Source organism: Thrips palmi, unplaced genomic scaffold (genome assembly GCF_012932325.1).
Source record: "Thrips palmi isolate BJ-2018 unplaced genomic scaffold, TpBJ-2018v1 HiC_scaffold_2, whole genome shotgun sequence".
Classification (NCBI taxonomy): domain Eukaryota; kingdom Metazoa; phylum Arthropoda; class Insecta; order Thysanoptera; family Thripidae; genus Thrips; species Thrips palmi.
The window spans coordinates 6,167,969-6,183,892 of record NW_023144629.1 but is presented as its reverse complement, the minus strand read 5'-3'; the positions used below and the strand labels follow the sequence as shown (position 1 = coordinate 6,183,892).

Below are 15,924 nucleotides of genomic sequence, written 5' to 3'. Positions count from 1 at the left end.
CTCCAGAGTCGCTAAACAGGACTCGAAGCGAGCGTGTGACCCCACCAATGGATTCCTCGTTCGGAGAGCAATCCATTGGTGGGGTCACACGTTCGGTTCGAGTCCCATTCAGTGACTTTGGAGCTCGAAACGCGTCGCCGTGACGCACCCCCCGCGCTAACACAAGGCCGGCACGCGGCACGCAGGCTGGTGCCTTCCCGATCTTCCCTTCGGCCCTGTGCTGCCAGGGTGCTGCCCTGCGCGGCGCCGGCTGCCGGTTCAACGTGCTGCAAACATTCCCAAACGGGCCGTTTGGTGGAAGAAGTGCCCGGCGCTTATGCGGGACAAGGAGGTGGCCTGCTCCGCCTGCTGCGACTCCGCGAGGCGCCGGGGGCGGCCACCCCCGCACCACCCCCGCCGCGCATTCGCCAACCGCGGGGGGCGGGGCTCGGCGACGCCGAACGGTTTCCCGCTTTGCCCCGTGTTTTTCCGGCTGGCCGTCGTTGAAATAGGGAAATCGTCGTCGAAAGACGGCGAGAGCTTTCACAGTCGTTCACCGTGCGGTTAAAGGCCCTCGTCCTCGGAGCGTCGCGATTGGCTGCCGAGTCCGGCGGGCGGCCAATGACAGCGCGAGGCGCCGCGGACTGATCCCGAGAGTCGTCATCGTCGCTCTGTCTCTCTCGCCCTCATAGGGCGCTCCGTAAAGGTGCGAGAGAGACAGAGCGACGGAAGCGACTCTCGGAGTGAGTCTGGCGGGCCGCGGGTCGCAAGGCGGTGGCGCCGCCTCCCCCTGAGCCGCTAGCGCTGCTTCCCCGTTCGCCGCTTCGCCGCTTCCGCCACCCCCCGGCAGAGGGCGCCACCGGGCCGGGCCGCCGGGCCGCCAGGGCGCGGCCCGCATCGATCAGCGACTGTGGGAGCGAGCGGCACCCACCCACCGAGCACACTGGAGCAGGGAAGAGGGAAGAACCCGGCGCCCCACATCCCGCACGACTGGAGTTCCAGGAAGCACGGCGCTCTGGCCGAATTCGAAAGGGCGGTCGCCGGCCACCGCGAAGGGAGAGGTGGAGAGAGAGGCGAGAGTCACTCCACCTCGCGAGCACGTTCTCACGGCGGACCCGAAAGTCCAGCAGCTTTGTTTCTAACGCGCGGACTGACGCGTTGGTTTGCAGCTTACAGTGGGGGGTGGATCGCACCGAAAGGTAGAGGACTTCCAAGTCAAAGCCCTGGGGTTCGAGTCTGGTCATCGCACCCGGCAGGGAGCAGGTAGCCGAAATTCCCGCGCGCTCCTCTTCGGCCAGATTACAACGCGGAGGGTCTCCGTTCCGAAGTGAGATCCCGGTGCTCTACCCGGTCGTGGTCTTCCCTTGCACTCGCCGACACCGCACGACACCCTTACGACACTCGGCACGACACGCCCCCGCCGCCCCGCTGGCGCCATCTCCCGGCCAGCCGCGAAACGAACGGAGCCACCCGCCCCACTGTCTGGGCGCCTGGTCGCCAAAATGGAGAATACGCCAGATTCTACTGTACACGTACACGCCGCCCCGCCTCCCCCGGCGGGGCACGGCGGAACACGGGGGGCCACGGCGCGCACCGGGGGCACCCCTTTCGTGAATTGAAGCGGCTCGCGGAAGTCGCGGTGGGTCCCCCCTCCCCCTCCCTCGGAGGGCACCGGAGTTTCCAGACGAGAGGGACCACACCTCACGGCCGTCGCCGTTCCGTCAGCTTGGTGCAGCGGCGAGGTTATGGGAGGGAAGTCGCCGGCGGCGTTTCAACAACGCTACAGTCCGCTCGGCGCCGCGGCCACCCCCGGCTCGGCCACGCCACTGCCGACGCGCACCCCACCGCCACCTTCGGGGGTGGCAGTGCGGGGCGGGGCGGGGCGGGGCGGGGCGCCACCCTTAGGCCGCGGCGTGACGGCGTGGTGGCTACCTCCTCGCGGCGCTGGGCCCCTGGCGACGCAAACGGGAGGTGTGACACCGGTGAGGGCCCCACCCAATTAGCGGGGCTACCTGGCGTTACCTAGCGCCGCGCCCCCGGTGGAGGGCCCCCTGTGGGGCGCCTCGCGGCGGCGCAACAGGGACCGCCCGGCCAGGCAGTGTAGCAGCCGCCCTTCCCAACGGCATGCCGCGGCATAGACACACACGCGGCCCGGCGACGTCGCGAGGCGTGGCTGACGAGTGCCACACTCCGGGCGACAAAGGTCGAATCCTGGGCTCGATGTTGACGCCTTGGTTGAAGCCCTACCGTGGCGGTGCGCTGCTCCAGGCGCTGCACGGCGGCCAGGATCTCCTCGCCGAGGGCCTGCCCCACGGGGACCACGGCCACGGCCTCGCCGGGGCCCGGGCCGCCGCCCACGCCCGGGTGGAAGGCCAGCTCCTGCAGGGTCTTCTGGATGCCGGCCAGCGCGCCGGCCTGCCGCTCCACCGCGGACGTGGACCTCTTCTCCAGCTGCGGAACAAAATAAGGAGATAAGAATGGATCAAGGCCGAGGTGGTATTGGCGGAGGGGGGGGGGCGTCCTTGCAGGCCGCCACAAGGCGGGGCGGCGGGGCTGCGGGGGCCTCGTGGTGCCGAGATAAGCGGACTCGTGTCGGAGAGTGAGGGGCCGCGCGACCGCCCTTGGCGCGAGTCACTGCCCTGACCGTGGACAACGAACGAACGCCTCCACGTCGCAGCCATCGCACAGCGCGGCGCGGCGGCGTCAACAGTCAACGCACTGCAGCGCACCGCAAAGGCATACCGGGGGCCAAAATACCCGACCGGGCGGCAGTAAAACGGGTGCAGCGTCCGACTGTGTGAGTGCGTGAGTGTGTACGTGTGCCTGTGTGTGCCTATATGTGTGTGTCTGTGAACTTTACATTTGAGCACCATGGCGTGCGCGAGGGATGGGGGTTGGTGCGGGGTCGGCGAGGGCGACACTCACGTCCTTGACGGTGTTCTCCATGTCGGCGAAGCGGCTCTGCAGCTGCCGCAGCGGCTCGTCCACGGCGTTGAGGCGCCGGTCCACCCCGTTGAGGGACCTCTTGAGGTGCTCCGCCACCTGCTGCTCGCGCCGGTCGTGGCCCGCCAGCTTGTCCGCCGACTCCTTGGTGATGTGCGCCAGCGCCAGGATGGCGGAGCGCAGGTCCTCGTGCCTGCAAGCCGGGCCACTCGCTCGCTCTGTCTCTCTCGCACCCTCCCGCAGAGCCCCGTGAGTGCGAGAGGGACAGAGCGACGATTGAGTCTCTGCTGGGCCCGGGTTCGAGAGAGAAGGGTACTCACGTGACGTCACGGGCGCCCCTCGCGCCGCAGCACAGCAGGGTGGCCACCAGGAGCACGCGGCACAGCATGGCGCTGCCAACACAGACAGTGAATCACGCGGTCGCTCTGTCTCTCTCGCACTCACGGGGCGTCCCGTACAGGTGCGAGCGAGACAGCGCGACGGAAACGAGTCAGTCTGCGTCTGCAGGGTGCGCTTTCTGGACCACCCTGGAGAGCGCCGCACGGCCAGTGCATGCTGATGTGTGCATGCGGATGCCCCTGTTGCTGTGTGGCCCGACGGGCCCGATGCACAACGTACAGTGCATGTGTACGCTAATGGCCCTGTTGCTGTGTGGCCACGGAGGCCACGGAGGCCGCGGGTGTCGTCAACTCGCAATGACTTCCATCAACCAATTGCCCCCGTCAAGTGTGAGTACTCCAAGTACCGCGGGAAAAGGGGAGGGCCGGGAGGATGAGAAATTAGTATGTATGGCAGACGGAGGCAGCGCTGTCGCTGTCGCGCCGTCGGACACATCAAGGCGTGAGGCGTGAGGCGTGAGGACCTCAAGGGCGGCCGCTGAGGACGGAGGACCCGCACCGAGTCGCGACTCAATCAGAGCCCTGCGCCACTAGAAGGCCCGGTCTCCCTCGCACTCATGGAGCAGCGTCCCGCGGGGCCCGCAGGGGCGCGAGCGAGAGAGAAGACACTAGAGCGTCGAAAGCGCCGTTGGGAATGGGACCGCTGCAGCTCGCGGCCCTTTGAGGCACCAATTAAATCTGAGTGACAGTGTCGCCTTTGAGGCGCGCTGCGGCGGACCCATTCCGAGAGTCTCTTTCGGCGCTCCGTCTCTCTCGCACCTACACGCGACGCCGCATGAGTGCGAGAGGGGCAGCGCGACGAAGACGACTCGCCGCTGTGGGCCATCACGGCCTGCAGGGAGAGCGAGGCGCCGCGAGCGCAGCCGCCGCACTGCTGCCGTCGCTCTGTCTCTCTCACACTCACGGGGCGTCCCGTGCGTCCCGTAAGGGAGCGAGAGAGACAGAGCGACGGGAGCAGTGCGGCGCGGAGGGTCGTCGACCACGTGCCGCCATCCCGCCATCCACCAGCACGGCCAAAATGCCCGAATGGCCGCCCCTACAGTGGTAAAATTTTAACGGCCAAACGGAAGGAGAGAGAGAGAGAAGGGCCAAAAAGAAAAGAATACTTTTGCCTGGGGGAAACGTAGGCCCCATCTTCATAACAACGATGGCGGTGGATGGCGTTGAACTTCGGACTAGCTGATTCGGAGAGAAAGAGTCTCGTGCGCTCGGCTCCCGAAGACCGTTGGGCGACGTCGCCCAACCATTCGCCGATTTGAACACATTGGATGAACGAAAATCGCGAAGGTGATGCCGCTGGTTGCGCAAGCAGACCGTCGTTGCGTCAGAGCACTGGGAGTGCGGGCGCGAAGTTTTCCGCAAACGAACCCTGGAGCGGATTCGCGAGAGCCTTGGAGCGAGTAGCGAAAGCACAGCCGGAACCCTGGCTGGCTCGCCTATCATCGCAAGGGGCCCAAAACAGCGAACGGCGAGCCACGCGCGGAGCGACGAAACGCAACACACGCGATACAGCACACAGCGACTATCTCCATCTCACTCGCACGGCCGGTACTTTGTTTCCTTTCCGAGCGATCGAGCGAAGTCGCCGAAACGATAACAAACGAGTCACCCAGAAAACGGGTTAATCAAGCGTCGGGGCGAATCGCACCAACAACACATTCGCAAGAGGAATGAAAATAAATTAACGCGAAGTTTGACGATGCGGAGTCTGCCCTGAGCCCCCGTGGACGACACACAGTGGGTTGGAACCGCGAGGTCCAATCTCTCCACTCACCTTCTTGGGGGCTTCTCGCTGGAGCAACCGGCTGCAGGGTCTCTACTACTAGGAGTGGCGGCTCCCCGCGCATGTAGTGGCCACCGCCGCGGCGGCAGAGGGCGCGGCGGGGCGGGGCGGAGGGCGGGGCGGAGGGCGGGGCGGAGGGCGGGGCCCCTCCCCACCCTCCCACAATCTAAAGTCGCAGCATGAGCACAGCTGGCTTGGAGGCGAATAACATCATCTGCGTGGACTTGAGCCTTTTTTCGAGGGGCCGTGCCGCCGTGCCGCAGGAGGACCTGTGGGGGGTCAAGAGAGCCACATGGCCGCTGGGCTGGCCGGCGCCCCCCCGCCCCCTCCCCCCCCCCTCCCCGCCGCCAACCCTCGACAGTGACGGCTCATCTGCGCTCATCTGGCTCATCCCAGAGGCTCCCCGACGGCGCTGCCCGCGCTGCCCATGCTGTCACGGTCGGTCATCGGCTCCCCCGGCCCCGGCCGGCCAGGCCAGGCGAGGCGACGAGCATCAGTCTGGCGCCTCGGGAAAAACAAGTCAGCAAGACGCCCTTCGGGCGTGGGCGGCACACCGCCAAACAGACAGACAGACAGAAAAACGCGACTTCCAGTAGCAAGTGTCTTCCAAGCGACCCGCGACCCTGCAGGACATGCCCATTGTTTCACAGCCGCTTCACAGCGGACTCACCTCACGCGACTTCGTGGAGCACAACCACCGCCGCGGACCGGCGGGCGCGCGGCCGGCGGCGAGCGCACCGCGCCGACAGTGCAGGCAACCCAACGCACAGGCCGCCAACCAGTCCCTACCTTCAGCCAAAGCCACCATAGCCATACAAATTGGGCTCCCTTGTTTGTGGCCCGGCCACAGCGTGGTGACCACACGAGAAAAGTACGATTGCGCTAATTCTTGTGTTTGCCTCTGACAGCCCGTAGGCGTGGATGAGAGCAGATAAGGAGCACAGCTAGCGGGGTGGAGCGCCTGTGAGGTAGGCCACCGCGTTGATCCGCAACGCACAGGTGTGGAGACGGTGGCCTACCTTGCCGCTGTCGTCATTTTTTAAGAAATTGTTCACGGCTTAAGGTTTGTCGTATACGGTTTTTGTGTAGCCGCATACGGTTTTTGTGTAGCCGCATACGGTTTTTGTGTAGCCGCATACGGTTTTTGTGTAGCCGCATACGGTTTTTGTGTAGCCGCATACGGTTTTTGTGTAGCCGCATACGGTTTTTGTGTAGCCGCATACGGTTTTTGTGTAGCCGCATACGGTTTTTGTGTAGCCGCATACGGTTTTTGTGTAGCCGCATACGGTTTTTGTGTAGCCGCATACGGTTTTTGTGTAGCCGCATACGGTTTTTGTGTAGCCGCATACGGTTTTTGTGTAGCCACATACGGTTTTTGTGTAGCCGCATACGGTTTTTGTGTAGCCGCATACGGTTTTTGTGTAGCCGCATACGGTTTTTGTGTAGCCGCATACGGTTTTTGTGTAGCCGCATACGGTATTGTTTGTACTGTAAGTCTCTTTCTAGGCAGGGCCTTCGTCGCTACCAGTGGAGGGGGCACGGCACGGCACAGCACAGCACGGCATGGGCCGGCACACTAGCGGAGAAAGCGGAGGAGGAATAGCGTAAGCGAATAGTGCAGGCGGTATTCTACCATGCAGCGTACCGGAAAGTGCGCGCTGAGCGCCGTGCGGCGTGCGGTGTGGGGGCATACGCGACCAGGACGGCCAGGCTGGCGGCTTGGTGCGCCTCGAAGAGGAGTCTCAAGGCCTGCCAAAAGCATTTTTCTGCTAAGAGCATTTCTTCCAGCACAGAGCATTTTCCACCAAAAGCATTTCATCCGCGCAAGAGCATTTTCCTGCGAAAAACATTTCTTCCGCTCATCTATTTTTTTTTTTGCCTAGGGCATTTCTCTGTTAACAGCTTTAGTCAGCCAGTTCTTTTGGCAGCAGGATTTCAGCCCTGCGCTCTGAGAGAGACAGATGCAAGCACGAGATGGTCCGCGCGATGCGGCCATCACGTAATTGTTGCACGCGCTGGGCGAAGCAGCGCGGAGGCGCGCGGAGGGCGATGGCCCGAAGGCGCCCGAAGGCGCCCGAAGGCGCCCGAAGGCGCCCGAAGGCGCCCGAAGGCCCGGCCCGAAGGCCTGGAGGTGCACCGTGGACGGCGGCCTCGTCTCCCCCGGCGCGCCGCGGCGCCTCTACACTGTAACGGGCGGTTGGCGCTAGGCCGCGCTAGGCTAGAGCAGAATGGCGAATGCGGCGCCGCAGATGGCGGGGCGTTGCGTGGCGTTGCGTGGCGTCCGCGGACGGCCCGGGGAGGCTGCAGGCAGACTCACTCCGAGCCGGGAGGCTGGGCCCAGCCGAAGGCAGCGAAGGCCCGCCCTCACTTTCCAGCCTTTCAGTCTTCCAGCATTTCAGCCGCTGCAACTATTTAATTATAGTCGCAATCGGCCTCCCCGCCGCCACACCACTCTGCCCCGCGTTATTTAAACACTACACACCGCACGCGCACACACACACACACACACGCTCACAAGGACACGCACAGGTGTCCAGGGGGTCACACGAGGTCCAGGCGTGAGGTGTGAGTACGCCGCTGCATTATGCATCTGCAGCGCTGTGAGTGAAACACGAAACGACCTTTCGAAAAACAAAACGCGTTCGGCGGCGGGGAAGTCCCCCCACCCCCTTCCCCCCTCCGAAAGCGCTAAAGTGCCTTTCTCCCGGTAAGGCCCTTCTGCTTCTTCTTCTCCTTCTTCTTCTTCTTCTTCCGGGTGGGTCCAGCGGCCCGGTCCAACCGCAGCCGCAGCGTCAGCCGGCGTCACCTCAGAGACTCAACTCAGAGACTCAACTCAGAGACGAGTCTCGGAACGCGCCCGTCGTCGTAATGCCCCTCCTCGGGGTCTGTCAATCTTTCGCAGAATCTTTTTCACGCCATTCGTTTCACCTCATCTGTCTGTCTGTCAGTCAGTCGCTCTGTCCGCCTGTTCCTCAAGAGACAAAAAAAACAGCATGTTCGACTGAAACAAAATGCAATGGACCGAGCCTCAGCGCCGTTTAAATGCAGCAGTTTAAAATCCCCCAATGAGAACGTTTTTCAAACGAAACTGTCTATCAGTCTGTCTGTCCGTCCTTCTGTCTGCGCACAGCTTGACCGGCTATCGGTCAGCCCGTCCGTCCCCGGCGTCCACCGGTCGCGCGCCGTCTCTCTCTCTCTCTTGCACGTTGTGCTGGTCGGGGCACACGCCACTTTCGCCGGCACTGGGTGCCCTTCTTGCCCCTCCCCTCCCCCTTTCTCCACCTCCGAGTGCGCCGTGCTGCGCCGTACGCGGTGCGCTGCAGCCTCCAGGCATGGCCGCAGTCAGCCCGAGAGCTCGCGACGGTGAGGCGCCTCCTGGAACGCTGGAAGGCTGGAAGGCAGTGCAGTGACCGTACTGTCGCCGCCAGTGTCAGTGCCGTAGCAGAGTGTCAGCGGCGTGTCAGTCGTTGGCAGCCAGTGTCAGCGGGCAGTGTCAGCGGCACCTCGTGAGGGCCTGACAGAGTGCGAGAGAGTGTCAGTGCGTCAGGCAGGTGCAACGATGACCCCAGTTTAGCGGACTCCGCGGTCAGTGTATCAGTGGCAGCGGTGTCAGTGGTGTCAGCGGTGTCAGCTCGTCATGGCGCACCCCCACACCCACCCGCGGCACTCCGTAGCCGTGGTGCTGCAGTGCTTGTCGGCGTACGCGCGCAGCGCCAAGCCGGCGCGCCTCGCGGCCCTGGTGCCGCCCCTGCCCCGGCCCGTGGTGGAGGTGCTGAGCGCCCTGGCCGACGCCGTGCTCATGCTGGTGCTGGCCGTGTACTACGTGCTCGAGGCGGCCGTCTTCGAGCTGCTGCCCAGGAGGTAGTCCAAGTGGCAACGTGGAGGAAAGCCCACTTCCAAAGCCAGGTTACTCATGTTGCTTCCCTCCGCCGCCAGGTTGACGTCGAAGAGCGTCGACGGCCAGGTGGTGCTGGTGACGGGCGCGGCCGGCGGCCTGGGCAGGCACTTGGCGGCGCGGTTCGCGCGGCTCGGCGCCACCATCGTCGCGTGGGACGTCAACGATGACGGTGAGTGCACTGCACGCAGTCTGCAGACTGGATCATTGAGTCCTCCCCGTCCCCGAGGGAGACAGAGCGACGAATCACTAATCTGGCCGTGCTGATGGTGCTTGCCGACCACAGGCGTGGCGGAGACGGTGCGGCAGGTGCGCGCGGCGGGCGGCCTGGCGCGAGGCTACGTCGTGGACCTGGCCGACCGGCAGGCAGTGTACCGGACGGCGGCGCTGGTCAAGAGGGAGGTCGGCCCGGTGAGTACCTCGTCGACGTCGACGGCCACCCTCGCGTGTCTGCGCATCGACCTCACTGCAGCCCGTTGCAGGTCGACATCCTGGTGAACAACGCGGGGGTGGCGTTCGGCAGGACCTTCATGCACCTGACGGACCGCCAGATCGAGACGACGTACAACGTCAACATCCTGGCGCACTACTGGGTGAGCTTGGCGGCGCGTTGCGAGGCCGGGCGGCAAGTGAATGCTTGGTGCTGCTTGCGGCTAGACGGCCGTCTCGCTGTCTCTGTCGCGCTGCCTCGCGGCCCTCGCGGCCCTCGCCGCACGGGGGGCGTGCCCAACTGTCACGCATGCACCAGTCACCCCGCACTCCGCCCGGCCGTTGCGTCGCTGAAAAACTACAGAGAAAGTGCCTGCACGCGAAAAAAATTCCAATGCTATCGCATTGCACGGTGTTCCGGTTGTGGAAATCAATTTGGAGTCTGTCGTCTAAACGTTAATTACGTTAATTTTACCGTTGTTTACGTAACTTTGAATCCTACTGGTATTTTCACATTCCAAACCTGATTCAGTTAACACAATGGCCATCTCAGGCCATCTCGCGATCTCGCGACTTACAGTGCTCATGTTCGCCAAACGAAAGTCATCTGCGTTCCGAGTTTATATAATTTGTCAAACCAACCGTCGTGCTGATTACAGAATTGAGGAAAACATCACAAGAGAACCGCAACCTTTAAAAGCAAGCCAAACAATCCAACCTCAGCAACAATGGAGGGGCAGTTTCAATGCGCGACTACTCGTTTTTTCAGCCCCGCGATTTTCGAAAGGGCGCAGACGCCGACAAAATTGTTGCCAACCCCCGAAAATTAATTTATTGCGTCTTTTCTGCTACGAACTTTTTACTGACAGACTTCAAAGATGTTCCAATGTCGCGACACGGTGCAATGCGTTAGCATTGGCATTTTCGAATTTCACGGCGTTTCGATTTCTTTTTATCAGCGACTTTAAATTTTGACAGTTGGTACGATGGCACTGTGTCGTTGCCATGGAGACTTTTTTTCATGTTTTAACCATTTTCTTAGAACACAGACGATTTTTTGTCACTTTGATGAGTCAGGATGCTTAGTTTTGGGGAGTAGCACATTTTGTCTTTGAAACGTTTCTGGAAAATGTGAAGGGATAAGGGTGCTTCATTGTTGCAAATTTATGTTTTTGTCGTTTACGTTAAATTCTTACGATAAATTTTCGAAATTTTCAGGAATTTTTATTTTTTTACGATAAGGAATAATTTGGCGGAAACCATTTTTAGATTGGCGTCGGCGGAAGAAAAAAATTTTTCCGTCCCGGGCAATAGGGGTCCTCCTTCGTCGGAACCCCTAAAAAGAATTTCCACCGCCAGTTGGCCAGCGAACTGGGGGACTACCCGCCTTCCCTGTTGTTCCCAATGGCGTTGTGGGCCATTGTGCAACGTTTGCTCTGACTCTGTCCCGCAGACCGCCAAGGCCTTCCTGCCCGAGATGATGCGCGCCAACCGCGGCCACATCGTCACCGTGTCCAGCGTGACGGGGCTCATGGGCTGCTACCGCTGCACCGACTACTCCGCCTCCAAGTTCGCCACCGTCGGCTTCCACGAAAGCCTCTTCACCGAGCTCAAGGTGCGAAAACGCGAAAGCGCGAGAGCCAAACGAAACCTTCCCGCGCTGCAGCCGGCGGCAGCTGGATTCCGAACAGCCCATTGTGGTTCGCGGCGATTTCATCCTCTTCGTTCAGAATGTCCGACGCCATGTTGCAGGTGCAGGGCTACGACGGCATCCACACGACGCTGGTGTGCCCGTACTTCATCGACACGGGCATGTTCGCGGGAGTGAAGCCCAGGTGAGTGCACCCACAGCCAGCCACATCGCCAGGCGTTCAAATCTCCGGAGCCATTGGACCTTGCAGTCCTTGCGGTGGCGCGCGCCAGGAGGACGAGGAGGCCGCCGGGACGGTAGGCAGCCCAGCGCACACGACGCGCTGCTGCGCCCGCGGGCAGGCAGCCCAACCGACGCCAGCCCGACCCGCGCCAAGCAGGCCAAGCAACGCGCTCATTCCGAGAGTCGATTTCGCCGCTCCGTCTCTCTCCCACCTCTACGGCCGACGCCACGAGCGAGAGGAGAGACGGAGCGACGGAAACGACTCTCGGAATGAGTCCGCAGCACGCGGCCTGCACGCGGCGAGCGTCAAATGGGGCGCCAGCGGGATCCCTACACTGTCGGAAACGGGACTCTCGACAGAGCGGCTGTAGTCAAACGCCAACCCTTGTTAATTAGCAGATGATCGGGCCAGCTCGGGCTCGGCGGCGGGCGGTGCAGGCCACAGCTCGGCACGGCTAGTACCAACACCGGCCACCTCGCTCGGGTCTATATATTTTGTTTCATACACAATTTTAATTGCTATCTTTGGAATGAGCCCGCATACTACCCCATATAAGGAAACCGAACGAGTATTGACTGAGAAATTTGAAAGGGAAAAGAAAAAAAATTGAACTCTACACCCCCTCCCCAGTCTTAATGGGGAGGCCTCCTGCTTTACTTCGGTGTTCGGGATGGGAACCGGTGCTATCAGGTACCTGGGGTTAATCCCGTCAGCGACTCTAAGCGTTCGCCGGGGGACCCAGTAGGACCCCAAAGCTCAGGCAGCTGGGTGAGAGCACCCAGTACGAAGCTCTTAGAGGGGCGGGACGTAGAGTGAGACGACAGAGAGACAGAGAGAGACTCAGACAGAGAAGAGGTTTGGTGGGAGCTTCTTGTTTTCGTAGGGTTGGTTGTGTACCCCATGGTACCCCCACTGTCCGGCGCTCCCGTACCGAACATACAGCGTTTTAGGCCAGCTTCAAAGGACTTATCATCGCCTCCCCGACAAGTCAAGGAGGCACCACCCGCAACCACACACCGGGTGGTCTGGATTGATGGATCAAATACGCCATCGCTCCAGTGCCGAGGCCAACCCGCCGAAGCGGATTGCTTTTTAGACACCCACAGCGGAGTGGCCAGGTGAATGTGACTCTGACCACTACGCTATCACGCTTGTACGTCTGGCAGCGTGTTGGACGACGGGTTTGAGTTGCACTGGGAGGAAGGCGGTCGAAAAATGTAATGAAATGATGGGATTCGGTCCCCAGACCCCGTTATCGGGATCACACGACTTTACGCTCTCGGCCACCACGGCCCATGATGAGGGATCGGCGTGAGGTGGGTTCTTGACGCAACAGGACTCGACCGACCCGGTCAAAATTTCGCAAGAAGTTGGGGGAGTCGAACCGCCGACCCCAGCACTGAGAACCGACGCCTCTACTCCCTGGACCACCACGTCCCATGCTCGGAGTGGGCTCACGTTTACGGGTTTCAACCGCACTGGGTGAGGCAGTAAAATTAAATGGAAATATTTGTTAGGAGTCGAACCTCCGTCATGTGGGCCTGTTGCACACGGCTCCGCTCTGATGGCCTCGAACCACCACCCTTAGGATAGCAAGTCGAAAAAACTTTTGTGACGCTGGTATTCGAACGCCGGCCTGCGGTAACTCGATCCCACGTCTCTAACCTCTCGGCTATCACAGCAGTTGTGAACCACGATGGATCATCTGCTTTCATTAACGTTCGTCGAATGAGATTTTTTTTCTCAATTTTTGTTGTGCGCTGCGCTGCGCTGCGCCCAGGTTGATGCCCATGCTGGAGCCAGCGCGCGCCGCGGACGACATCGTGGACGCCGTGAGGACGAACCAGGTGACGGTCACGCTGCCCGGCTCCATCCGCTACCTGCTGCCGCTTAAGAGGTAACGTTCGGTTCGATTCCTGATTACCTCCACCGGTCTTCTGGCCCACTGTGCGCCGCCGCTCTGTTTCGCCCATGATCACCCCCTCTCTGCTTCCAGCCTGTTCCCGTCCAAGCTGAGCTGGGCCCTCATGTACCGCATGATGCAGGGCCCGCAGGCCATGATGGGCATGAAGCCGCGGCTGTGAGCGAGCCCCGGGGAAGGGAACCCAGGGAACCAAGGCAACCCCCTCCCCCAGAGAGTCGCCCTCAGGGCCGCAGGTGAGTTGACGACGCGGTGCCCTCGTCGCGCTGTCTCCCTCGCACTCACGGTGTGTGCCGTCGAGGTGCGACAGAGACGGAGTGGCCGCTCGTTCTGCAGGACGGCCCCAGGACGGCCCCAGGACCTTGGCGGGGGAGCGGCGCGGGGAAGGACCGCCGCGGGGCGTGGCCCCGGCCCACGCGGCGCTGTGTACGCCTGTACAGTGTGCGCGCCGGCCGAGGCAGGCCGAGGTGAAGCCCCTCGCCGCCCTTGCCCAAAGCGGGCGCCGCGTCGGGGAGTCGAACCCGAGACCCGGGCGACTCTTCTCACTCTCCGACTGACTGATCGTTGCGATTCGTTCCCATTGCAGGCCCCGCTTGCCCTTGCCCTGCCCGTCCCCGGAGCCCGGAGCCAAAGACTGCCGGAGGACTTGGAGAGCCGCGTCGCCGTCTTCGCCCCTACACTGCCCTGCACTCGCAAACCTTGCAACGCGCAGCGGCCGCTTTGTTCGACTCGCGATTTGGCAGTGCCGTGGCGCCGTGGCTCGCCGCGCGCATTGTTGCACACAGTGTGGTGTCGGCCCGGCCTCATTGTCGCGCGAGAAAGCTTTTCGCCCCTCTTTTTGCGAGTGCCGCGTCCGACCAGGAAAGGGCAGAGGGGGTGGGTGAGGGGAGCGGAGGGGGCGGGGCGGGGGCTGTGGGCCGAAGATCCGACTGCACCTTGGGGGAGGGGGCGGGGGTAGCTATGTGGCTATTCCTGCGCCAAGCTGCGCCAAGCTGCGCCAAGCCCAACAGGCCCTGCTTGCCCTGCTCCTAGCGCGCCACCGCGGTACGCCTCACCCCGCCCCGCCCCGCCCCGCCCCCCCGGCGCAGTCCCCCTCCACCCTAATTTATTTCTAGGACTACGCGTACGCCGTGAGAGCCTACCGCCTCTGAGCCTGTACGCAACCCCCCTCCTGCCCCTGCTACCCCCTCCCCCTCTCTCCCGCCTTGCCCGAGTGCCGCCAATTGCCCGGTACGGTTTGAAGTTGGCGGCACTGCGACCGCCGCACAGTGGGCCAGAAGACCGGTGCGGCGGCCAAAACTCCAGAGTCGCTTAACAGGACTCGAGTCGAACGTGTGACCCCAACAATGGATTCCTCGTTCGGAGAGCAATCCACTGGTGGGGTCACACGCTCGGTTCGAGTCCTGTTTAGCGACTCTAGAGCTCAAAACGCGTCTGGAGTTTTTGCCGCCAGCGCCGGTCTTCTGGCCCACTGTGCGGCAGGCATGCCACCGGGCTTTAGCGAAATAAAATGAAGCAGGGTGTTGGCTGCACTGCGCCGTCCCCGCGGACTCATTCCCAGAGTCGTTCTCGTCGCTCCGTCTCTCTCGCACCTATTCGCGGCGCCCCATGAGTGCGAGAGAGACGGAGGGCGAGAACGAATCTCGGAATCCGTCTGCTGGGGGCCGACTCTGGACACGGGGAGAGCAAACGATGTTAGCAAATGATTCACGCCGCACTGAAAATGATTCCTAACGAACGGGTGTCGTAGTCGGTAAGCTGTGAAATTAAAATTAAAAGTAAGAAAGTTCTGTAGAACTGGGATGTTGTAGTCATCTTATCTTAGCAGTATTATTGTAGTAGAACGTATTTATTCATTTACTGACGAATGTCGAAGTGTTTGCATGTTCCCAAAGGAATAAAATTTGATTTATGACTCGATGCCGGACGCCTTGTTATTTGATACCTGCTTACCGCGTTGTCGGTAATATCCATTTCACTTTGTCAAAGCAAACAATGCCAGCTCCTCATTTCCCGTCCTTTTTCCCTTTCAATTTTACAGTAATTTCAAAACACGTTTTCCAAACAGTGCACCTTGCTTCTACTGACCCTTTCACACACACCTTTGTCCTTCCCCCACCCCCACCTCTCTGGGATTGGCACAGCTGATTTGCGCCTGCCAAAAAATTAAGGGGGCCGAAAACATACACGCACGAAAAATAAAAGCCAAACAGAGGAAAACAGGATGAAAAGGAAGGTCGATGACTTAACAGGAGTCTCCAGGTCGGCCGCCGGCCGTGCCTCCGCGCGGGGAGCCGATGCAGACCGAAATGAAAATCGCGATTTCTCGCAAACGGCTGGCCCAAAAAATTTCAAACTTGGTAGAGAGACTGCTAATAGACCAGGCCCGCCTCCGGTCGGGTCAAATCCGGTCCGACATTGCCTGTTTGCCTACTGGCGTGATCGGCTCGAAAAACGGAGACCGCCGTATCTCGGCTCCTGGGCACGATATCGAAAATCGGGCTTCTCGGCGTTGTAGTCCAACTCGTCCCCTGCCGCCTCTCCAAATTTCAAGTCAAAATCTTGAACGGTGTGGCCGTAATTTGGGAAACGCCGAGACGAAAAACGCGACTTTTCGGCGACTGGCGTGGCGAAGGCAGGCTGGAGGCAGGCAAACAGGCCTGATCAAGGGACCGGCCCCCGAAGTGCCCCCGCCACACCTC

The 15,924-nt window shown here is 61.5% G+C and overlaps 1 protein-coding gene across 1 annotated transcript; it reads left to right on the top strand.

Moving 5' to 3' along the window:
* The first annotated feature begins 8,740 nt into the window (after positions 1-8,740).
* On the top strand, positions 8,741-14,085 carry LOC117647436 (epidermal retinol dehydrogenase 2). The gene is made up of 9 exons (XM_034389178.1): positions 8,741-8,964; positions 9,040-9,170; positions 9,285-9,409; positions 9,481-9,591; positions 10,881-11,042; positions 11,180-11,262; positions 13,082-13,198; positions 13,298-13,458; positions 13,809-14,085. Exons 1-8 carry the CDS (start codon positions 8,741-8,743, stop codon positions 13,383-13,385), a joined length of 1,041 nt encoding a protein of 346 aa, XP_034245069.1. The 3' UTR covers positions 13,386-13,458; positions 13,809-14,085.
* Positions 14,086-15,924: the final 1,839 nt, after the last annotated feature.